At 41.5% G+C, this 24930-nt stretch overlaps 2 protein-coding genes across 12 annotated transcripts in view; both read right to left on the bottom strand.

The window, feature by feature from the left end:
• LOC105470302 (hematopoietic cell-specific Lyn substrate 1) overlaps window positions 1–3891 on the bottom strand; it is a 30541-nt gene extending 26650 nt beyond the window's left edge. Inside the window, exons 1-3 of the mRNA XM_011722154.2 lie at window positions 3785–3891; window positions 1213–1296; window positions 219–292 (exon numbers count right to left, since the gene is read on the bottom strand). Of these exons, the coding sequence (XP_011720456.1) occupies window positions 219–292; window positions 1213–1296 (158 nt within the window). The 5' untranslated portion in view covers window positions 3785–3891. The remainder of the gene's footprint in view (window positions 1–218; window positions 293–1212; window positions 1297–3784) is intronic.
• A 3171-nt stretch (window positions 3892–7062) lies between these two features.
• LOC105470301 (golgin B1) overlaps window positions 7063–24930 on the bottom strand; it is a 90391-nt gene continuing 72523 nt past the window's right edge. For 8 of the 11 annotated variants that reach the window (XM_011722142.3, XM_011722141.3, XM_011722147.3 and 5 more), the window contains 8 exons: window positions 24270–24448; window positions 19532–19697; window positions 19135–19272; window positions 12149–12307; window positions 11023–11120; window positions 10443–10577; window positions 7892–7997; window positions 7063–7576 (listed from right to left, as the gene is read on the bottom strand). In XM_011722142.3, coding sequence (XP_011720444.2) covers window positions 7442–7576; window positions 7892–7997; window positions 10443–10577; window positions 11023–11120; window positions 12149–12307; window positions 19135–19272; window positions 19532–19697; window positions 24270–24448 — 1116 coding nt within the window. In that variant the 3' untranslated portion in view covers window positions 7063–7441. The remainder of the gene's footprint in view (window positions 7577–7891; window positions 7998–10442; window positions 10578–11022; window positions 11121–12148; window positions 12308–19134; window positions 19273–19531; window positions 19698–24269; window positions 24449–24930) is intronic. The other 3 variants (XM_011722146.3, XM_011722150.3, XM_011722153.3) reach the window with 1 other exon arrangement.

Here is a 24930-nt window from a genome sequence, read left to right as displayed (position 1 = left end):
AATAGCGTTGAGGAGGGTAAGAGGAGAGACGTAAAATAGAAGTACACAATGACACACAAGCTACACACAGGAACAGACTCTAGAAAAAACCAAACACAGTAATACATAGACATGAACTACCCTATCCTTTTCCTCCCTCACCTTCCCCCAAGTCTCTGAGTTTTCTTTGGGCTCTTCCCATAACCCCCTTCCTTTTCCCCAGTCCTTTTGGCACTTACTTGATGTGTTCTGTGCGTCCAGAGCCCTCGATGGTCTTGGCTCCCCACCGCTGCTCCTTCTCAGAGATGTCATTCTGCAAATGACAGCACACTCAGTAATATGTGACGGCAAGAAATGTGCCACATTGAGAAGGGCCACACAACTGATACATGCCCCCCATGTCCCCTGTGTCCACTGCCTTCTTCAGTCTGGGTCTTTACTCACATCCCCTCTATGTTTATCCCATCCTGACCCCATGTAAGAATTAAACTGGTGAGGCCGGGCATGGTGGCTTATGCCTGTAATCCTAGCATTTTAGGAGGCCGAGGCGGGTGGATCTCTTGAGGTCAAGAGTTCAAGACTAACTTGGCCAACATGATGAAACCCCATCTCTACCAAAAAAAATACAAAAATTAGCCAGGTGTGGTGGCGTGCACCTGTAGTCCCAGCTACAGGGACTACTCGGGAGGCTGAGGTAGGAGAATCGCTTGAACCTGGGCGACAGAGGTTGCAGTGAGCTGAGACTGCACCTCTGCACTCCAGCCTGGGTGACAGAGTGAGACTTGTCTCATAAAGCAAACAAACAAATAAAAAACACAAAGAATTAAACTAGTGAGCTCTGAAACCTCCATTCTTCCTCTGCATACTTCATGCCTACCCCATCTGGTCTCCTACAGCTTTTCAATCCCCCAGTTACACATGTCCAGCTTGAATCCTGGGTCATGGGCCTGGGGAGACCCAGGTTCACCTGCTTCTCAATTTCAGTATAGCCTGCCATCGCCTGTCAATCACACCATCAAACTCACCCACGCCTGTCTCCTTTCATCCCTGATACCAGGTATCGTGCATGCCCCACAGGCGACAGCCAACTGTCCTACCAATTAGTCCCAGTAAGAGGGCTGTCTCAGTCCCAGAAGGCCCTTTTCCAAGCATCCTCAAAGGTCACAGAGTTGACCAGATGCCCTCGCCACCCCACTCTCTGCAATATTCAAGCAAAGCTACTTCCAAACTCACCACAAAGTCAGGATCTGTGTCCCAATCATCACCCTGGGTCTCCACGGAAACAGACACATCATGGCCCACTACAGACTTCCACATCTGAGAGTGACAAGAGATGGGAATAATTAGGGACAAAAAAGGATCAAGAGGAGGGAAAATAGGAATGTTGAAGTCAAAATATAGAAGCCCAATATTTCCTGCCATTTTTTTTCTTAGAAGAAAATAGAAAATGAAGCAAAGCAAATGGGAGTTGTAGGAAGGCTTTTCTGCTCAGTTACAAGAGGAGAGATGGGGCTTTATTCAAGACAAACCAATGTGGCCTGGGCCCGCTTGGAGCTAGAGAGAAGTTGCCATGGGTGTGGGTAACACTAGGTAACCTGTAAGTCAAAATTGCTGGAATTGTTCACTTGTGTCCCGAGGCCAGCCAGGCAGTGGCTGAAGGTGGTTGGCAATGAGGGGTGCTATAATATCCCTAGAATTATGGCCTCATTTCACTCAGGTTTCTATATACGATTCCTTTGTCACTGTTGAAATACCAATTGGTTCAGTTTCTCACAAGTGAACATCTACGTCTCTCTTTACAACCTGCTGAACTATACTGAGAATTTTTCCAGCCTCTTGTCCAAGTGATGTCCCACCTTCACCCTGAGACTGGTCACTTCACAGCTGCATAAGGTCAATAGGGACAGTTGGCTGACATTTCCACACTGAAGAATGCATGGGAAAGCATTATTTGCTGGGAATAAGTCAGTTATTACTCAATTTTTAAAAAATGGTTCAATTATATTTCTAAAGAAAAGTAGTTCAAAAAATAGCATGTTTTCAAGTTGACAATTTATCATAGAAAAGAAAAAAGAATCATATATAATAAATCTTATTTTGAACATTAAGAGGTATTCAGTTTTTATCAACTAAATAAATGTTGCAGAAATATTTAGAGAACACTAGCTTGGAAGGGTGCCAAACTTACTCTGTTAGAGCATCCCCAGTGTTCTAGTCGGCCTTCTGGACTGTGCAGAAGGAAGAGCAGCATGGTTGCTCTGCATCTGTGGATCTTGGTGTGAAGAAGTAACAACAGACAATGCTCATCTGCTATGGTCGCTACTGAGACTTCTTGACCCTGGCACGACTTGCTAGCTGGCAACCCTTCCCTCCTCAGACACCTCATCCCATTGGATACCTTCTTCATGCTCTCCATTGTCTCCAAAGAGTTCCTTTACAACTACTCCTCGGGTTCTCCTGTCTCCACCTAGGCCTTCAGATTCTCCAGTTTTCTATTTCCACTTGAAAACTCCATCTTCTCCATTGAGCAACCCCTTAAAAACCAGCCCAGGGGAAGCCTGGGGTAAATCAGTTAAAGAGATGCTAATATCTGCCTGGGCAGATATTGGGCAGATATTGACTGAGTCAGCCGTGAGTCACGGCTGAAAGCAGCTCGGCTTTCCCTGACGTGGGTGGAGACAGCAAAACAAGACTTAGAATCCTGCATCCTTACTACCCCTCTACTTCTCATCCCCTGGCTCCTGGGCTGCTGTGCAACAAAAGGACTGTCACACACAAAACTGGAATGGAGAAGTTTCTGAAATAGTCATGAGCAATAAGGAAGCAATGAGGACTGATGGTCCCATCCTCTTTCCTGTGGCTCCTCTGAGGCCTCAGCCTGACTCTCCCATTCACCCATTTTTGAAATAAAGAGTTTCTGAAATAGAGACAATTTATCTAATATCCTTGACCTATTGACCAGAAACCAGAAAGGTAAGAAGTGCTATCTAGAGGTGAGAACCAGAGAGTAATCTGGTGAGGCCTTGTTGCGATGCTGACCTCCTGCATCAAAGTACACGGACTGGGAGTCAGAAGCCCTGGCTGTCACCCCAGCTCTGTGACTAAGCCTCTGAGAGACCATCACAAGGGCATCAACAGAGTAGGTACTCATTTGCCAGGTATGAGACCAGGCGATTAATAAATACCAACTTGAATAATTTGCCAAATCAGCAATTATCTCTGATTTCCCCAGTGGAAAATAATGAAGGGGTTAACCTAGCTAATCTGTAAAGTCTCCTTGATTTCTTACATTCGGGGATTCTGTGATCTACAATCACAGAAACTAGCCCCAGCAGAACCATCATGCCTTCTCTTGGGCTCCATCAGCACTTGGTACTCAGTGCTACTTTACATCAGTGACTACTTCCTTATCTGTTACATTTCCTATGTGGGTTTGTTTCCCTGAGACCATATGCTCTTCAAGGGCAGACAGTTTTCTTCTCCTGTGGTCCTCCTCCCAACCCAGTACCTAGGGGAGACATGCCTTAGACTGGGTTGTAGATTGTCAGCAGAAACCAGGCAACACTTTGCTTGACGTTTGTGCTAGATGGCTCCTGAATCATTTGCCTTGAGTTTAAGTCCCTCCCTTCTGTTTCTGTCTACAGATGCTGATTTGCTACAACCACTCACAACCAGGCCTTCTGGCCATAAAAGGATAAAAGCCTACTAGTGGTGACCTTGCCCATCACCAAGGACTAAGAGCCAGGTAGGTTCCTCCTCAACAATTACTGTGTTTCCCGACTGTCCCATGGCTCAGAGTACCCACCTCCACCTGTGCGAGCCTCTGTTCTAAGCGCCCGGCTCCTCGCGTCCACACCGACTCCCTCTCTGGCTGCTGCCACTTCGGAGTGAGAAACTGAGCTGCTGCTTCAGTTCCGTATTCAGGTTTTCGTCATTTCCTGCCACCCCATCCTCACAGCTACTTCCTGAAATTTGAGTCAGTTCCTTCTGCTTTAGACACTTAAATTTTAAAAGGATTAAATGTTTCTGTGCCTGGTCTTTTTGCAAGGTTTTGACAATGGGGGTCATAGGGCAGTCATAGAAAATGCTGCTTTGACTCTGACTTTGTAATCTAGTGAGAGAAACAAACATTCAACCAGAAAACATATTAGAGAATTCCATAGAACAGCACTGTATCCTAAATAGGGTGGCAGTTACGTTTGAGACTGTAAAGGAATTCAGAGCATTTGGTATGGGATGTATTCATCAAGAAAGGCTTTATGGGAGAAGTCATTTATAAAAATGTGGATTTTGAAGCATGAGACTTAAAAAGAAACTCACCCCTATATTACCCACGGCACTTAAAAGTGGAGTTTTCATATAGATGTTCAAATAAACATCGACCAGTTGAATGCCAGAAGGAATAACTCATAAGGGAAAAGGCAAGACATGGAAGGAGAAAGTTTCCTAGCTTGTTTGGGGCACTGTGGAGTCTGAGCTAACAAACTAAAGATTTGGCTCCAGATATTAGGAAGAATTCTGAAAGAACCAGGTGCTGGTCAGCTGATGGAAGGTCTTTGTGGCCTCCTATTTCACTGCGTGTCAAGACTTGCTGCCCCTCCCTTCCCTCTTGAAGTCAGACGTGCTGAGGTGACTTGTTTTGGCCAGTGACAGATGCCACTTTCTGGCGGAGACCGTAAGACCACTGCAAGCTTTGCTATGCTCTTTCACCACTGCCCAAGGCAACCTGCAATTCTCCATGTTGGCTCCTCCAGCAGACTGAGTCCCTGAGTGAGAAAGAACACAAGTGGAGCCCCATCCACCATGTGAGGGAATTGGAGTCTTTCACTAAATAGTCCTTTGTTTTGGCTACTGCGAATTTGAGGGTGTCTGTTATTGTATCTGACCTAGCCTCTCCTAATCTTGATTGTCTGTGGACTTCCTGATTTGTTCACAACGGTGCATTCTCCAAGGAGTTTAAGCAGGACTAGATGAAACTGGCCCATGATACAGGCACTTTTCTGCATTAGGAATATGAAGCCTCTGTCACTTCCAAATCTAAGGATTCTATGCCTGGGGGAGCTTTATTTATCCCTCCTACTTTATTACCTATTTATCGTGGTGGTACCGAAGTTATAAGGAAGAGTACATTTGTAGAAGGGAAAATAGTCTTGTAAAATCACTTGGAATCCTCATGTAGTGTCAAAATACGAATTAGACTATATACTGTGACACACCATCCAGGTACATAGTTCTCCGGAGAAACTAGAAATCAGAGATGACACCAAGAAGCCCCATCTTTCTTTAGCAAATGTCACAAGTTCATTACTGATGAGGTAGTGAGGTGTATCACACAGAAATAGAACGGGCCTTGAAATCAGATAGACTTGTTCAATTAAACCATTTACTGTACTTTGAGAAAGTGAGCTAGCTTCTCTCAAGCAGCAACTTAATATAAAAAACCGTAATAGCTGGTCACGGTGGCTCCCGCCTCTAATCCCAGTACTTTGGGAGGCCAAGACGGGTGGATCACAAGGTCAGGAGTTTGAGACTAGCCTGGCCAACGTAGTGAAACCATCTCTACTAAAAGTACAAAAATTAGCCAGGCATGGTGGCAGGCACCTGTAATCCCAGCAACTTGGGAGGTTGAGGCAGGAGAATCGCTTGAAACTGGAAGGCAGAGGTTGCAGTGAGTCAAGATCGTGCCACTGCACTCCAGCCTCAGCGGAAGAGTGAAACTCGGTCTCAAAACACAAAACAAAACAAAACAAAACATAATGCCCATCTAACCTGCTACATGCTATTAAGCTTCTCTTCTCCCATTCCCACCCAGAGGGATCCCTAGGGGTCTAATGTTTTCACTATGTGCTAGACAAGAGTTCTAGGACCATGCATGGACCTGCATCAATTTCATGCCCTAAGGCCCAGCTTATTTGATTCAGTATTAGGATAGATTTTCCTCACTGCATTCATCACCTGGGGTCTAGCAGCTAAGGCTGGAAGAATGCCTGCAGCTGTCACTGATATTGGCCAGTGAGAAGAAAGCCTGAATATGTAGAGCTTTCTACCCTGTAACCATTTCTGGCTACCTCCTTCCCTACTTCTCTTACCCACCTTCCACCCCGCCAGCATGCAAACACAGGTACTGAAGCACCTGTGCACATATCCATTCACTCACACATACACACACACACACACAAACTCTTCATTCTGAAAATAATTTTATTATTTTACAGTTGTTCAGGAAACTTCCCAGGATGTTGTGACCAAGATTTAATCACCACAGTAGATTTAGAGCAGATCGGTCAGCCCACTGGTCTTCTCTCTTCTTTAGGGACAGAATAGGCAGTGAACACATCATGTATACAGTAGGGAGAAAATAACCAACTGGTAGGATGGGGGAGGGGAGGGGAGGCAGGGAATAGGCACAAATGGAATTCAATCCTGGCTGTCCTTCTCAGGTCTGTCTATATTTAATTTTATCTTCCCTATATTCTCCTTCCATTGCCACAGAGGACAGAGACAATGGGGCTGAGAAACTGTAATAACTCTCACTAACAGCAAAGTAGTTTAGTACTTCAAGAGGCCAGGAGTTGCAGTGTGGTGTTAGACCAGTCAGACTCCTGGCTGAGAGTCAATGCCTACTACTGGCTCCCAGTGGCCCCTGGGCACTGTCTCAGGGCCCACATTCCAGGAATATCCAGATATTCCTGGAACGACAAGAATTGGAACCCTGCTGTCCATAGATGCTTCTCCCTGCCCTTTGGTGAAAGGAAAGACTTGGGCCACTTAATACCTTAGTATACATGTGATCAAGGGCAAAAGCAAGGGGATTCTATCCTTATAGTCTAGGACCAGAAATTCTCCCTCCAATTATATCTGAAATTGGCAGGGAAGAAGATGCTGTCCTCCCACGTGATCTAATAGCTAAAACCCCTAGGGAGTTCCTTCAGCTCTCACCACCGTATTCTGCAAGAGACCTAAATCAGACATCCTATGAGGTGATGTGTTCATTTCCCTGAACTTTGTTTATGGCAGAGCCACCTTCCCCCTGAAACAGGAGAAAATACAGGCAAATGAGGCAAAGAAAGTTATCAATCAAAATGATACTGAACTTCAGATTATTAGGTTTATTGAAACCATCCTCTTGGCTTAGCTGACATTCCTCAGTATCTTTTACAGGACCACAAAAGATCAGGGTCCTGCAAAATCTCAACAAATATTAGGCTCAACAAACCAACTGTGATTCTCAGATTAAGCAGAAGTGTTCAGGCCCAGGGCAGTAGAAGAAAGCAGACTCGCCAGTCCCTGCAGCTCCAACCTGTCCTCGTATCCACCTCTGTTTTTGCAGGCACTTTCCGTGGAGAGTTGGAGAGAAGACCTGTAAATGGGAAGACTGTTCCACTGGAATTGATAGTTCTGATGTTAGAGGTGAGAGAATTCCAAGTTCTGAGGCGAGTGGTCCAAAGAGTAACAACTAAGTCTATAGATGGCCCGTAAAACACAGAATGAGCAGGACATGAATCATTAGAAAGTAGACGGCTGCTAGAAGTGGCACTCGGGTCCGTGAATGACAGAGTGAACGCAGGACTCGCTTCCATCCAATGCCACTCCGGGTCTGAAAGAAAAATGTGAAAGTTAGAGAGTTTTCACCCTATAGGGCTACGCTGCTTTCCCTCCTAGTAGTCTTGCACTTAAGCAAAGCTGACCCAACCACTGTAGAAAGGGGTATCCTGAGAGGAAAGTTGCCTCAGAGTCAACAACTTGGCAAATTCCACCAGGTTCTTCTAATCTTCCCCACCCTTCCAGCCTTAGACTCATCAGCTGTTCAGTGGCTGGACTTCCACATTCCTTCTCCTCAGCTCCTTGCCCCCAATACAGCCAGCCCTGTCTGATAGTAGAACACCCTCTCTTTATCCTTTTTCCTTCTTACCCTTCGACAACTGTTGCTTGTAAGATCTATTAACAGTGCCTGCTCCTGAGTGCCACAGGAGCCAATGATAGGAGTCCGGGAAGAGTCCCATTCACTGTGCTCTAACCTGAGTTGAGGAAAAAAAGAGGCATAGCATTGGTTCATAGCATAAGAGGCTGATCAGGCCAAGTCTTCCCAGTCATCCTGCCACACAATGCAGCATAGGAGGAGACTTGTAGCAAAAGCTGCTCCCACAGACATAACCTGATGCAAGGGCGGTACCAGCAGATTCCCATACGTTCCTTCAGCAGCAGCAAAATGTGATGATAACTATCAGGAATTGACTGCCTACTTACTGTGTATCAGGCTCTAGGCTGGGTGCTTTACATACATTTAATCCTCAGGTTTTGGGGTTGGTCTTATTATCTTCAAAGTGCTAAGGCTTACAGAGGTTAAATTACTTGCCCACGGCGGCACAGCCAGTAAGCAGTAGAGCCAGAATTTAATACCCAGCTTTGTCTTTCAAGCCTCACGCTCTTCTTTCCACCACACACCTGACTTGGAGAAACTCGTTATATATTTTTTTCTTTTATTAAAGGCTAATAGGCAAAAGCATCCAAGGAAGATTTCTGTGGGGTTTTAAAAATTAAATTGAACTAAAAAAATTAAATTGAATTGGCAGTCTCTACTGCCTTCTGGCTCATTTTTTGCTGATTTGCTTATTTAATACTGGAACTTCTCCATTTAATGAAGAGGCTGTCATTACTCACTCAATGGTTATGTCAAACGAACAAAGGAGCTGCATGTAACAGCACATTTGATCAAGCATTTGCCTACAGGGATGAACTTTTTCATTGGGGTAGGGAGGATGAAACCCTTTCCTCCATTCTTCGTGCTTTCTCCTTATGAAAGGATATCCATTAGTTTAATACTCTTGGGATCTCTGCAGGACACATTCTTTTCTCCAGGAGAGAATACCTTAATCCAATTTGTGAGTCTAGAAAGAGAAACTGAGCATGCACAGCCTAGCTCCTTCTTTCCTGCTTCCCTCCTGAGAGCCAGGCTGACTAAAGAATACACCTTCTGTGTCTATTCCCCCATGCAATAAGCTTTTCAGAAGCAGCTTTGATCTGGAACAGCATGGTCTGTTACCATGGAGGTCAGTCTGTCAATGTAGGCTAGGCTGAGGAAGGAAGTCTGTAGGTATTGATGAGGAAGATAGTATTGGCTGCCTTTATACTGGAAGGCCACTGAGTTCCACCTGCTCTATAGAGTACATGTGAGATTCTAATGTTACAATGGTAGTACCTGGACTAGGTAGGCAGCCCTTAATTAGCTATCCCAATTTCCATTCCGCATCAGGGCTAAAGAGGGAATTGTGGCTTGAATTAATATGGCTTGCCCACAGGCTCAAGAATCATCATCCCACACATGCAGTCTCAGCTGGTTTGGGTCAGGTTAGTTACACAAGAGGGAGATCAACCTCCCCATTGGCCAGGTTTCACCGGTCTAAACAATTCCATAGCAAGTGGAAGACAAACAGTCATGGGGCCACAGGCCTGAAAACGCTCGGCAGAGATGGCAAGACACCACACAAGGCATTTAAGCAAAGCTGGCCCACCCTCGAAGCTGCATATCAAGGCCTGAATAGGTGATGAAAATTAAGAGGTTGTGAATATGTTGGATTGGAAAGAAAGGTATCTCAAGTAAGACCTACTCAATGGGGCTGTCACCTCTGCCACATAAACTTTGCAAGAAGGCATTAATATCAGAAATGTCATTCTCTGAGGAAAGTGATCATATACATAGGTGGCTTTCTCCCAAAATATAATCAAAGTGCCTGCTTTTAACGATATTTTCCATGGAAAGGGACTTCCAGCAGCAAAACACTTGTAGCAACTCTCTATCCTCTCATGCATAGTGATTCTTTTGATGAATTGAGAATAAGGAACGAGGGATGTGTAGCTCTGCCCTTCCGAGTTACACTTGGAGCAAACTGCTCATAGGAAGCACAGTTCGCTCTGTTACTCCAATGCTCTAGTTTGGCAAGAGCAGGATTTTCTGTGAAGGAGGTCTACCTTGGCTCAACATTGTCTGTGACTAGGAGGGAAAGTTCAGGGTTAGGAAGTGCATTTGCCAACAAATAGAAAAGCCACATTCTTTTAACATCATTTTTAAAGCAGTCTTTTAATCTCTCAATCTTTTAATCTTTTAAAAAAGATTTCAATGTATTCAGATCTCAGGTAGAAAATGAAGTTGTCACTTACCTGGTCCTCTAGAAAACCCAACACCTACCTCATATAGTTATTGCTGGGATGAAATAAGATATCTTTCAATAATGGTAGATATCATTATTATTCTCTAAGAACAACTGCTTTAGAAAACACTGACTCTCCTACACTCCCAAAAGTACAGTGTTCTCTTGGGTGCCCACAATGTTGGTAAACTCATTGCAGCAACTACCTCAAGATGAGAAAAAGATCTTAAGAAATCCTGAGTCTGGCAGGAAATGTACACGAGTATGATCAGAAAGGATCGGAAGGGAACAGAGGCGATATCCCTCAGCCTTTACCGTCTGATCTGCTCCTCGGCCAGAGAGAGAGCATTCTCGGCAGCCACTCTTTGGTCTCGTTCTTCTTCCAGCAGCTTCCTTAATTCATTCACTTCCTGTCTGGTGTTGCACAGCTGCTGCTGAGCTTCAGAAAAGCTTCAGGATGAAAGGAAAACAAAGAGTATCACTAGATGCAGAACACAGTTGCTAATACAAGGGATTCAAAGTCTTCATAAGGTTGTAAAGCAAGAAAATTCATAGAAGCCTGTCTGAACACGGTATTTTAAAAGCAAAGTTGTAGAAGGATTAAATGAAGCTGCAGAAAATACCTAAAGAAATTTCAGGAACTGATTATCTTTCATTTTACTATCATAGAATCGTTAGTGGTGTGTGTGTGTGTGTGTTGGTGTTGCTCTTTTTGTTTTACAAACTTTTCACACACAAATGTTAGTTATTATTGTTACTATTTGATCCTCACATCACTTCTGTGAAGCTAATAAGACATATTAACTCCAAATAAAAGACTCCAGTTAAATCTAGATTACTGCCTAATTTCTGGACTCTAGTGTATGCTCCAGGGTTGAGAGAGCCACTCCCCTACCTTTGCTGCGGCTCCCTTAGTTCCTCAGGATCACTCTTTCTGTGAACTCCATTCTTTTCCTGGGGAGCTCCTGGAGCAACATCTATATTTAGTGGCCCCTGGAAGAAGAATAAGCTTAGTAATTCAGTGACGAAAGCTCTTAAGAAAGTGTACTCGAGCAAAACGAGAGCTCGTTTACAGAGGATTATCCCCGCTTATAATTCTCAAGTCCAAATTTAGAAGTCAGAAGCTTCTGCTCTAGCAGATTACTCACCTACATAAAACTCTCGTCTTGATTAGATTTTTCTCCCAGATTCTCATTCTTGAATTTCTCCTCTTAAAAGTAAAGTCTGGGCCGAGCACCGCGGCTCACGCCTGTAATCCCAGCACTTTGGGAGGCCGAGGCGGGTGGATCACAAGGTCAGGAGTTCAAGACCAGCCTGGCCAAGATGGCGAAACCCTGTCTCTACTAAAAATACAAAAAAATTAGCCAGGTGTGGTGGCAGGCGCCTGTAATCCCAGCAACTCGGGAGGCTGAGGCAGAGAACTGCTTGAACCCGGGAGGCGGAGGTTGCAGTGAGCCGAGATCGTGCCACTACACTCCAGCCTGGGTGACAGAGCGAGACTCCGTCTTAAAAAAAAAAAAAGTTAAGTCTGCTGTGGATGTTTATGGATTTTCCAGATGCCACTTTGATCCTTCCCTTGCTCGCCAGCCCCTCCCAAACCCCTTCTCCTCCTCCGTATCCTATATGTCTTCATACTAATTCTCAGGCTCCTCCAACTTCAATGCTGCACTCCTCTCCCTGGCTGTCAACAGTGCTGCCTGTTTCGTTTCTCAGGTCCGAAGTTTCCTACAATTTTCTTATTGCTTAAAGCAAAATCAATACTTCCTCTGTTTCAGAGTACCAAAAGTCTCAGTCATCGCTGTTTCCTACTCATGTTTTGATTTCTCTCCCACCATCTCACTGATCTTTTTTCTTCTAATTGCTTCACTGTAATTTTTCTCAGACCTTATTCCCATGTCAATTAACTCTTTCTTCTCTCTCATTTTCTTCCCTGACACCTAATTACATTAACTTCTTCCGTAACTTCTTCCATACTTCCACCACTTACACTAAATGTCATCACACTTTTCCCAGTCTCTCACCTTCTCCTTACTCACCGCCTGCAGCTCTTGAACCTGCTTCTCCAAGACTGCACAGTGATTTAAAAGGTCACCATAGTGCTGCTGGTTCTCACGAAGACTCTGACTGGTATCGCAGAGCTGAATGGAAAGGGTGTTTTTCTCTTCCAGTAGCTGAGAGAACTGAAACAGAAGCGAGGATAAGCACCATCCTGCAGTACTATAAGCAGTGCTTAGGCGAACTGTTCTGAGTTTTCAGGATCGAATTTTCCTATGGAAGACCTTTGTTTCAGCAACAGCAACAATAGCACTTTGTGTTCCTTCAAAGTTGGAAAAAGCATAATTTTTTTTTTTTTTTTTTTTTTTACCAAGACAGAAAACAATTCTGGAGGAGTAGCAGAAAGGTTTTCTTGTTTTGTTTTGTTTTTTTAAAGGGTGCCCAGTACATTAACTGAAAAACCATGAAGCAGAAATCCATAAGCAATCTAATAAGACAGGCTATTCTGGGTACATAAGAGGGAGAAGGCAGTGCCTCAGGTCGAAGTTCACGCTACTAACAAATGACTATAATCTCCAGAACTCAATATGGCTGGAGAGAGCTGTCACCCCAAAATGTGTGCAATAATATGACTAGGCAGATTTCTCAGTACCATAAAGGGTTATAAGTTACTGAGAGAATAGAATAAAAAGTTATAAAATGTGGTAGAAGGGAGAAACAGAATAAATCCCAACATACACATAGGTGTATGTCAGAAACTGTATTGGGAGCATAGATTCTCCCAGGTAGAAACATTTCAGTCCCTTAAAGCAGAACTCTCCTCTACTGCATGACTAACAGGTCATCATTCAGTCTTCCCTTGAACGTGTTCAGTGTTAGGGTGCCCACTACCTGACAAAGCAACCCGAACCATTTAAAAAACTGAAAATTCGTTTTTATATTGAATGAAAAATTTACCTATTGTAGCTTCTCCCCATTGATTTGAATTTGGTACTCTGGAACTACAATTCTCTCACTTGCAGGCTGTCAAGTTTTAAGTTTTAGTTGTGATTAGCCTCCAGGTACATTAATAACCACAGAGATGTCTCTCCAACTTATATACTGTAGGACCATGTACATTATATGAGAGGAACCCAGTATACCAGTTGCATGTTCAGTCTTTTCTTGATGATTCTTTTTTGTAAGTTTTTGTGAAAAAAAGTTGAAACAAACAATGTTTTAGAGGAGAGGCGACAGTTTTCTAGAGACAACTGTGAGAAAGGGCATTTGATGCATATAAAAAATTAGAACAAGAGAATCCATACATAGTTGTAAAAGTGCTCTGTTAGCTGAAAATTGCTCTTCGGATGTAGGGTTATTTTTTGTTTGTCATTCTGAACAGCAATGTTAGCTTACAAAGTACTTTCACTAGTATCATCTTATTTGAGACAGACAGAGAAAGGATTTCTGTCCCTGTTTACAAATGGCTAGTAGATGTCAAACCAGGACTCAAGTGTGGTTCTTGATTCCAAGTCTAGAGCTCTATCTACTATCTGATGGTGTCCAATCTGACAGTCTAGCAATGAAAGTTAAGAAAATTATAGAATTTTGTTTTCATCCATCTCATGTTTTTACGTTTTTACGTTTCTAGCACATTTTTACATTATATACAAACATCCAACCAGCTGGTAGAAATGCAGTCATCCTTTATTACCTATGGGGTATTGGTTTCAGGACTACCCCTGGACTCCCAACTCCCAGTATACCAAAATTTAAGGGTTGCTCAAATCCCTTATATATAATGGCAGGGTATTTGCATATAACTTATATGCAACCTCCCATATACTTAAAATATTTTTAAATTCATGCATAATAGATGTACATATTTTCAGGATACATGCTACAATGTAATATATTCATATAATTTGTAAAGATCAAATCAGTGTATCTGGAATATCCATCACCTTAAGTATTTGTCTTTCCTTTATGCTAGAAGCATTTAAATTCTTCTCTTCTAGGTATTTTTAAATGTACAATCGATTGTGGTAAACTATAATCACCTATTGATTTACCTAACACTAGGTCTTATTTCTTCTATCAAACCATGTATTTGTACCCATTAATCAACTTCTCTTCATTCCCTCCTTTATCCTTCCCAGCCTTTAGTAACTACCCAATGCACTCTCTACCTTCATGAAATTAACTTTTTTTTGCTCCCACACATGAGTGAGAATGTGATATTTGTCTTTCTGTTCTTGGCTTATTTCACTTAACATAATGTCCTCCAGCTCCATCCATGTTGCCATGAATGACAGAATTTCATACCTCTTTATAGCTAAATAATATTCCCTTGTGTATATATACCACATTTTTAATCTATTCATCTGTTGATGGGTACTTAGGTTGATTCTATATTTTGTTTTTTATGAATAGTGCTGCAATAAACATGGGAGTACAGATGTCTTTTTGATATATTGACTTCCTTTCTTTTAGATATGTGGGTTGCTGAATCATATGGTAGTTCCATTTTTTGCTTTTAGATATACCTCCATACTGTTCTCCACAGTGGCTGTACTAACTTACATTGCTAACAGTGTATGGGAGTTCCCCTTTCTCTGCATCCTTGCCAGCATCTGTTACTGCCTGTCTTTTTGATAAAAGCCATTTCAGCAGAGGTGAGATGATATCTCACTATTGCTTTGATTCACAATTCTCTGATGATTAGTGATGCTGAGTTTTGTTTTAATATCTGTTGGCCATTTGTATGTCTTCTTTTGAGAAATGTCTATTCAGATGTTTCGTCAATTTTTAAATTGAGTTATTTGTTTTCTTGCTATTTAATTGTTTGAGTCCCTTATATATTCTGGTTATTAATCCCTTGTTAGATGGGTAGTTTGCAAATGTTTTCTCTCATTTTGTGGATTGTCTCTTCGCTCTGTTGATTGCTTCCTTTGCCGTACAGAGCCTTTTAGCTTGCTATAATCCTATTTGTCTGTTTTTGCCTTGGTTGCCTGTACTTTTCAGGTCTTACACAAAAAAGCCTTGACCAGATCCATGTGCTGAAGCATTTTCACAAGTTTTGTTCTAGTAGTTTCATAGTTTCAGATCTTAGAATTAAGTCTTTAATCCATTTTGATTTGATTTTTGTATGATGAGAGATAGGAGTCTAGTTTTATTTTTCTGCATATAGATATCCAGTTTTCCAGCACTATTTATTGGAGAGATTGTCCTTTCTCCAGCGTATGTTCTTGGTGCCTTTGTCAAGGATAAGTTGCCCCTAAATGCCTGGCTTTATACCTGGGTTTTTAATTGTTTCATTGGTGATCTGTGTGTTTGTTTTTATGCCCGTATCATGCTGATTAATCAGATAGTGTGATGCTTCCAGCTTTGTTTTGTGTGTGTGTGTGTTTTTTTAGATGGAGTCTCACTCTGTCACCCAGGCTGGAGTGCAGTGGTGCAATCTCGGCTCACTGTAACCTCCACCTTCCAGGTTCAAGCAATTCTCTGCCTCAGCATCCCAAGTATCTGGGATTACAGGCGCCCACCACCATGCCAAGATAATTTTTGTATTTTTAGTAGAGACGGGGTTTCACCATGTTGGCCAGGCTGGTCTTGAACTCCTGACCTCAGGTGATCCACCTGCCTCGGCTTCCCAAAGTGCTGGGATTACAGGCGTGAGCCACCACACTCGGCCCAGCTTTCTTCTTTTTAATCAAGATTGAGTTAGCTATTTAGGAGTTTTTGTGGTTACCTACACATTAATTTTTTTTTTCCATTTTTGTGAAGAATGTCATTGGTATTTTGATAGGGATTGCATTTAACCTGTAGATTGTTTTGTGTAGTACTGTCATTTTAATGTTATTAATTCTTCTAATCCATGAGCATGAAATATCTTCCCTTTTTTAGTGTCCTTTTCAATTTCTTTCAGTGTTTTATAAATCTTTCACTTCTTTGGTTAAATTGATTCCTAAGTATTTTAAGTTCTTTGTAGCTATTGTAAATGGGATTGCTATCTATCTGTCTGTCTATCTATCTATCTAGATCGATCGATCGATCGATCGATCGATCGATCTATCTATCTATCTATCTATCTATCTATCTATCTATCTATTTTTGAAACACAGTCTCGCTTTGTCGATCTATCTATCTATCTATCTATCTATCTATCTATCTATCTATCTATTTTTGAAACACAGTCTCGCTTTGTCGCCCAGGCTGGAGTGCAGTGGTGCGATCTCAGCTATTGCAACCTCCGCCTCCCAGGTTCAAGTGATTCACATGCCTCAGCCACCCGAGTAGCTGGGATTACAGGTGTGCACCACCATGCCTGGCTAATTTTTGTATTTTTAGTAGAGAAGGGATTTCGCTATGTTGGCCAGACTGGTCTTAAACTCCTGGCCTCAAGTGATCTGCCCACCTTGGCCTCCCAAAGTGCAAAGATTACAGGCATGAGCCACCATGGCTGACTGGGATTGCTTTCTTGATTTCTTTTCCAGATTGTTTGCTGTTGGCATATATAAATGCAACTGGTGTTTGCCTGTTGATTTTGTATCCTGCAACTTTACTGAATTCGTTTATCAGTTCTAACAGTTTTTTGGTGGATTCTTTCGGTTTTTCTAAGTATAAGGTCAGATCATCAGCAAAAAAGGCTAATTTGACCTCTTCTTTCCAATCTGGATGTGCTTTATTTTCTTTTGCCTAATTGCTCTAGCTAGGGTGTCTAGTAATATATTGAATAACAGTGGTGAAAGTGGGCATCCTTGTCTTATTCCAGATCTTAGAGGAAACGCCTTCAATCTTTCCCTGTTCAGTACAATGTTATCTGTGGCCTCCATATACTTTAAATAATCTCTAGATTACTTATAATACGTAACACAATGCAAATGCTATATAAATAGTTGTTATACTGTATTTTTAAAATTCATGTTTTTTTCCTGAATATTTTCAATCTACAGTTAATTAAATCTGTGAATGCAGAAACCACCAATATGAAGGGCCAACTATAAATATAAAACCTGAACATCTGACAAAAGAATTAGGGCAGTGGCTTAGAGAATAATCTATGCTGAGAGCCCATCTACTACAATCTCATTCTGGGGCCCAAGAAGCAATTCTCCTAGTTAGCTGGGGCTCATTCAGAGTGAGACTAAGCTCATGAGATTGTAAGCTTCATGAAGGAATATGTGTATCCTCAGTACCTAGCACACAGCCAGGCTCATGGAAGAAAAATAATAGTTATTAGTTTAATGGCTGAATAAGGCTAGGAATGAGGTGCCTTTCTTACAGATGAGTTCTAAAGGAAGAACTGTTTCTCACTCAGAATGACAGTGACCGATGCAGTGTTTCTCACACTTCAAGTGGAATTACATATCTCAATAAAGGTGTTAACACAACTTTATCACTTAGAACCCAGTATATAAATATACGTAGTTAAAACTAAAGTTTGTCAAAGACAGACAAATTCTTTATTATATATTACATACATGTTTTTACCTCATTTCTTTTTCTGTAAAAACACCAACTGCACTATTTGTAATAGCCCCAAACTGGAGAAGCCCAAATGTCCTTCAACAGAATAGAGATTGTGGTATATGCCTACAGTGCAATACTACACAGCATGAGAGTGGAAAAATGACACTATATGCAACGACATGGATGAATCTCACAAAATAAATGAAGCAATACAAAAGAGAAGGTATGACGCCATTTATATGTAGTTCTAAGTGGGTAGGAGTGAACAGAAGACACAAGGGACTTCTGGAGTTCTGGTATGTTCTGATTCTAGATCTGGGTGCTGATTATATAGGCATCTTCACTTTGTGAAAATATATCATGATGTACTTATGATTTATTTACTTTTCTGTATGTTTTACTTCAATAAAACATTAAAACTTTTTTAGTTGTTACCCACCAAAATGATTTCATCATTAATTAATGGTCCTGAATTTCAGTTTAAAACACTGTCCTAGACAGACAAATGCCCAGTGTGATTCAGAGTCTAATGTTTGGAGAGTAAATGTAACAGAGATGAGATGGGAGTTAGTTTACGAAAAAAAGAGACAGGCTAGAGCTGTAAAGGGTGGAACTTCCGGAAATAGCTGATTTGCTGGAAGGGGAACTGCATGGGAGCTGCTCTGGAGTCCCTTTGAAAACTCCCAGACAAATCTACCAATAAAGGGTCTGCAGTTTAACCAATTCATTTGGGCCTGCAAACTTTAAAAACTGCAAATGTCTCCTCCAAGTTAATAGTGTAGTTTCTGATACTTCAGTGTCAATTAGTTGAATTTAACTACATTTAATAAGTACCTTCTATATATGCAGTCACTGTGCTTTTCCACATACATGATCACGTTTATCTCAGACTGACTTCCTCCTAACACCTCAGGCAAGTTACTTACTACTCCAGGGCCTTTTTCCTCATCTGTGAAAATAGCCTAGTGATCTTTATAATTTTTGGATCACAGATCCCTTGGTCAACTGATGAGTTCTTGTGATGAAAAGCTTATACACACACACTATTGTGCATACAATTTTTGGGCATTCTTGGCTCTCCTCAAAGCTAATCTCTGGACTTCTGATTCTGATTGATCTCTAAATATCTTGTAGTTCTATCATAGACTACTTAGCTGAGTTCCTCTCAACAGGGCAGAACTAGGGCAGGTGCCACTAAAAAATATTTTGAATAGCCAGGGAGCAACAGGAGGACAGTTCTTAAGAGGGTGGGGTAGGGAGTAGCCTCAGCATTAATACAAGTGATACAGGTCAGGGGGAAGGCTTCCCAAAGTAGTTGGCTTCTTCACTCTTACTCTCTGAATTTATCCAATCATTCCCAAGGACTCACCAAGGGCAAAGAACAAGAAATGGCCCTGTGTCCAGGGCTTTGGAATAAGCACCCAGGTCCTGAGAAAGGTGAAACTTGTGTACCCTAAGATATGCTACAGCTGGGACTCTATGCTGAATCAGCTTCTATTTGCCTTCCTGTTCCAGTCATGGAAAAAAGAAACTGAATTCCAGTCTAACAGGAAACACTTACCTTGCTGTTCAGTTGCTGAATTCTTAATTCCTTTTGGTGAATTTCCTTTAAGCTGTCATTGAGCTGGGTCCTGAGAAGTTCTGTCTCATAAATCAGATTTTGTGACCCATCTGGGGAAGCTGATGTCTCTGGGGATGCCTGCCAGGACACAAGCATTGATGAAATTCTCTCCTAAGATTGCTCATGCTTAATTCCTTCCCTCTAGAAATCCTGTCCGCCCCATAGGAAGTCATAAGGTGGCTTATGGGCACTTAAAAGTGGCAGATACTTAATTTGTAGTAAGTTGATGCTTTCTGGTTTAGTGCCTTTAAAAAAAAAAAAAAAAACTTTCTCTGCAATCATTATCATTTGTTTAAAAATTTATCTCTGAGTAACAATCAGCATTGAAATTACTCACCTGTCTTTGGTATTGCACTTTGAGGGGCTGAGCCTGGGAGGAAGAAGACCTCAATTCCCTTATAAGATTCTGCAGATGACTGAGCTGCTGATCTTTATCTGAAATAGCCATAAGGTACTGTTCCTTCATTCTCCTCTCATGTATTTCCCAGGAACTCTTCTCCATCCTAGAAAAAACATGACACAATCACAGGTAAAAATATATGTGTAGCTGGGCATGGTAGCTCGCACCTGTAACCTCAGCACTTTGCTTATCTTCAAAGTTACTCAAATTTGGAAGGTAAAGAAAGAAAGGCTAAGAAAAAGGTGGAAAGAGAAAATGTGGAGAAAAAACAGAAATCTTTTTTTCTCTATCTCTTTTTCTCTTCCCCAAGGGTCAATTATATAAGGAAATAAGGAAAATAAATATCCTTTTAGATTGCCATTAGAGGAAATTTAAAGAAGAAAGGCTGCAGGAAATAAGTCTTTAGAGGCCTTTAGCGCTTTGCAGCTCTTCTTAGGTTTACACTAGTAGCTGAACACTTTAATATTTCTGTAGTTCTAGGTGATGTGGAGATAAGATTAGAGGATTAAGCGATGCTCTGACACGGTACCAGTCACCTTTGGAGGACCCTGAATTCAATGCTCAGCATTAAAGTGCATCTGAAGGACACAGCAAGCACCTAAACTTTTGATGATATATTAAGATTCTAACAGAATAAAGCTGGGGTGCTAATCCCTGAAGAAAAATGGAGGTCAAAATGGAGCAATTTATCTTTTCTCTTGAGATTCAATTTCGAAAAGAAGAAACAAATTTATATTTCTAGAGAGCAAAACTCAGTTGCTTTGCCTTTTTTTTTTTTTACTTGCTCTGCAATCATCATCATTTGTTTAAAGAAAAAAAAATTGTTCTTGTATTATCTGGGGAAGCTGCCAACTCCATGCAATGAGCTTGATACATTTCACTTATAAGCAAGTCCATAAAGATGTTAAATATGAAAATCTTTTAGATGTAATTTTACTCCATAACATTTAAATCACTGAATTCTAAAAAGCATTTTGCTATATCAATGTTGCTTAAGGTTTAAAATCTTGGGTGTCTGAAGATTAAGAACTCTCTTAGAGATGTTATGATATTTATACTATATTGACAGTTGTCATTCTAGTGGCCCCTTGTAAGCTGGATAGGAATTGAGACTCCAACTCGTATTTTCCGTATTCATTTGCCTCTTGTCCTCTAACATTGGTGAGACAAAGCGGGTGCTGTGTGATCAGCAGCAATGTCCAACATGGTAATTCTCCTTTTAATATCAAATCTTGAAAGCTTTTTGAATTTTTCTTTTTTTTTTTTGAAACAGGGTCTCACTCTGTCACCCAGGCTAGAGTGCAGTGGCATGATGTTGGCTCACTGAAACCTCCACCTCCCGGGTTCAAGCAATTCTCCTGCCTCAGTCTCCCAAGCAGCTGGGATTACAGGCGCACGCCACCATGCCCAGATAATTTTTGTATTTTTAGTAGAGACAGCCAGGCTGGTCTTGAACTCCTGACCTCAGATGATCCACCCGCCTTGGCCTCCCAAAGTGATGGGATTACAGGTGTGAGCCACCGCGCCCAGCCAAGTTTGAATTTATTAAGGCAGCATGAACCATCTTAAGTTAAACAGTTACAACCTCCCCAAAATGAGGCTGCAGCAACTAGACCTGTTTTTATACACTAAGTGTTTATTCTTGGGATTAAATTTGTTAGAAAAATTGAATTTAAAAAAAATCAGAATTATAGATCCTATCTTAATTTCTTCTGCCATGATAGCATTGTTATTGTTCTGTTCCTTAAAAACAAGAGCTAGGATTTCTGGTTCTAGACAAAATAAAATAAACACATTTCTCCTTATTCCTCCAACTAAGGCTGAGTATCCCTAATCAGAAAATCAGAAATACTCCAAAATCCAAAACTTTTTGGGCACTGCAATGACACTCAAAGGAAATGCTCATTTAGATAATGCAAATATTCCAAAATCCAAAAAAATCCACAATCCAAAACACTTCCAATCCCAAGCATTTCAGATAAGGAATACTCAACCTGCATAGATAAAACCCTTTGGCCTTATAAATAAAAACAAACATAAGAAAATTTAGAAAGATGAAGGTGGCAAGCCAGCTAGGGATCCCCAGACTTGAGGAATGACATGGTGGCAAGTTCCTTGGTTTACCATTTGTATTCTGCATATCCCAAACTGGATACTGGAGAATTCCATGACCCAGGAACACCAATGAGTACCAGGTTTACTCTGTCTTGACAAAGGACCAGGAAGGGACAGTCTAGTTAGACAGAGACATTCATGATAATAACCACCATACTCCAGGCAAACAACATGGAAAAACCACAGTATCTCACCACTCCCATTAACAAAGACCTGGTAGATGAGCTAGTTACCTTCTTGGCTGGTGATAACAAGGTACACCTCACCCTCCCTACTGGAGTAGTGTCAGAAAAGGCCAAGTATGGAGCTTGGGCTCTCATGACCACCTAGTGTTAAGAAGGTTCCTCTCTCCGACTGCCCTTCCTCCCCCCACTCCCACTGTGGTATCACTGGAGGCAACATGTGGGGCCTGGACATCCACCTCCACCATAACAAGGTTGATAAGGCACTCTTCCTTGTCCCTGCAGAGGTGGTATCAGAAGAGACCAAGTGGGGAATCTGGGACTTTGAGTACCACCCAGTAGTAACAAGATGCCCCTCTTCAACCATTCCCCATAGTGTCAGTGGAGGCTAAGCGGACAGCCTGGACTTTCACCACCACCTGGCAATAATGAGGTGCCCCTCTCCATTCCTTCCAGCACAGTATCAATGGAGGCCATGTAGGCATCATGGACTTTCACTTCCCCTGGCAGTATCAGGGCATCCCTTCCTTCTAGGGGTATCAACGAAAGTTGAATGGGGTGCCTGGAGTTCACCATCCACCTAGTGTCTCCTTTCCTCTGCTGGTGTGTTGTCAGTGAAGCCTGCTAACACAGAAGATTCAAATAAGACTGAAAGTCTTATAATCTCCAAAATGTTCGGAATATAACTAAAAATCACTCATCATACCAAGAACCAGGAAAACCACAACTTGATTAACAAAAGGAAATCAACAGATTATAACATTGAGGTGACACAGATATTAGAATTATATGACAAGAATTTTACAGCAGCCATCATAGAAATGCTTCAACAAGCAATTACTAAGATACTGGAAAAAGTATAGAAAGCTTCAGCAAAGAAAGAGAAGATGTAAAGAAGAACTGAATGGAAATTTTAGAACTGAAAAATACAATATCCAAACCAAAAAGCTAACTCACTGGGTGCCACAGCAGAATGGAGGTAGGAAGCAGAGAACTTGAAAATCAAATAGAAAATACCAAATCTGAATGATAAAGAGAAAATAATCAATAAACTGGATTTCATCAAAATTAAAAAGACCCTGTTGAGGGAGATAAAAGATAAGCTGCAAATTGGGAAAAAATATTTGCAAACCACAAATCAAACACAGAATGCATACCTATAATATATAAAGAATGCTTAAAACTTAACAGTAAAAAGTTAACCCAATTAGAAAATGGACAAAAGGCACAAACAGATATGTCATCAAAGAGGATATATGGATGTCAAATACGCACATTAAAAAGATGTTTGGCCATTATGCAAAGTGGTTTTGCAGTTTCTTAAAAAACAAAACATTCACTTACTCTATGAGCTAGCATTTGCACTCCTGGGCAATTATCCCAAAGAAATGAAAACTTATGTCCACACAAAAACCTATATACAAATGTTCATAGTAGCACTATTAGAGTAGCTAAAAATTAAAAACACTATGCATGTCCTTCAACAGGTGAATACAGTGGTATATTCATAATATGAAACATTATTTATAATGAAAAGAATGAACTACGATACGTACAACAATACTGATGGATCTCAAGGGCATTATGGCACATGAAAAAAGCCAATTTCAAAGGGTTATTCCAGTTAGAAAACATTCTAAGCCGGGCACAGTGGCTCACGCCTGTAATCCCAACACTTTGGGTGGCCGAGGCAGGCGAATCATGAGGTCAGGAGATCGAGACCATCCTGGCTAACACGGTGAAACCCCATCTCTACTAAATATACAAAAAAATTAGCTGGGCATGGTGGTGGGCGCCTGTAGTCCTAGCTACTCGGGAGGCTAAGGCAGGAGAATGGCGTGAACCCAGGAGGTGGAGCTTGCAGTGAGCCGAGATCGCGCCACTGGCTCCAGCCTGGGCCACAGAGCGAGACTCCGTCTCAAAAAAAAAAAAAAAAAAAAAGAAAAGAAAACATTCTCAAAATGACAAAATTGAAAACAGGTGAGTGGTTGCTAGGGGTTGAGGATGCAAGGAGGGTAGGGAAGGGAGGAACGTGACTATAGACTAGTAGCACAAAGGACGTATTTGTGGTGATGGAGTAGTTCTGTGTTTTGGTTTTGGTGGTGCTTACATAAATACACATGTCACAAAATTGTATAGAACCACACACACAGATACTCAAATGCATGTAAAAATGGTGGAATCTGAATGTGGTCTGTGAATTGTACCAATGGCAGTTTCCTGGTTTTGATACTGTGCTACAGTTATATAAGATGTTACCACTGGAAGAAACTGGGTGAAGTGTACATAGAAGCTCTCTGCACTATCTTCCCAAATCTACAATTATTTCAAAATAAAAAGGTAAAATGAAAAGAGTTGAAAAGGAGGGATTATCGTACCTGAGCTGATGCAGCTCATGCTGCCAGGAGAGGTTTTCCTGCCTGAGTTCTTCTTGCATAATCTGAAATGTTTTTGTCTTATCTTGATACTCCTGAAGTTGAGCCTTCAGTGGACGTAACTCTGTGATCTCTTGATTAATCTGTAAGTATTGCTGCTGCAGATTCTTCAATTCCTTCAGCTTTAACCAAAGGGAAAGTAAAAGGATTATTTGTCACATCTCATTCATTTAACTATAAGTAATTGGTAGCTCCCTACTAAGCAGTCAGACACTACAACATGAAACCAGCACCTAACAGTCCACTGACGACATATCACTGCAGCATAAGTCTCTAAAGTGGTGAAATACATGCAGCTAGGCTGATGGAAATCACCCATGGAGCTGCCATCGAGGCTGCAGGGTCTGACTATTCCTGCAACTTCTACTCCTTTTCCTGGTTCCTAAGGTCGTAAGCTCACTTTAGGGCTACAATTCTGATGTGGGGTAGACTTAAGAGACCTACAGCTTCACTGTGGGTGGTCACATCCTAAAACAAGAACTAGTCATGTGTCCTTGTTAGGGTTCTTAACTTTCCTACAGGCCTATCAATCTTAATTGTAGCTTAGTGGATACTGATTATAAAGAAGGCACTGCTGCTCAGTGGTTAAGGACACAGGCTCTGG

This window comes from Macaca nemestrina, chromosome 2 (genome assembly GCF_043159975.1).
Source record: "Macaca nemestrina isolate mMacNem1 chromosome 2, mMacNem.hap1, whole genome shotgun sequence".
Classification (NCBI taxonomy): Eukaryota; Metazoa; Chordata; class Mammalia; order Primates; family Cercopithecidae; genus Macaca; species Macaca nemestrina.
The sequence above is the reverse complement of the archived record's forward strand: the minus strand, read 5'-3'. Positions and strand labels throughout refer to the sequence as shown.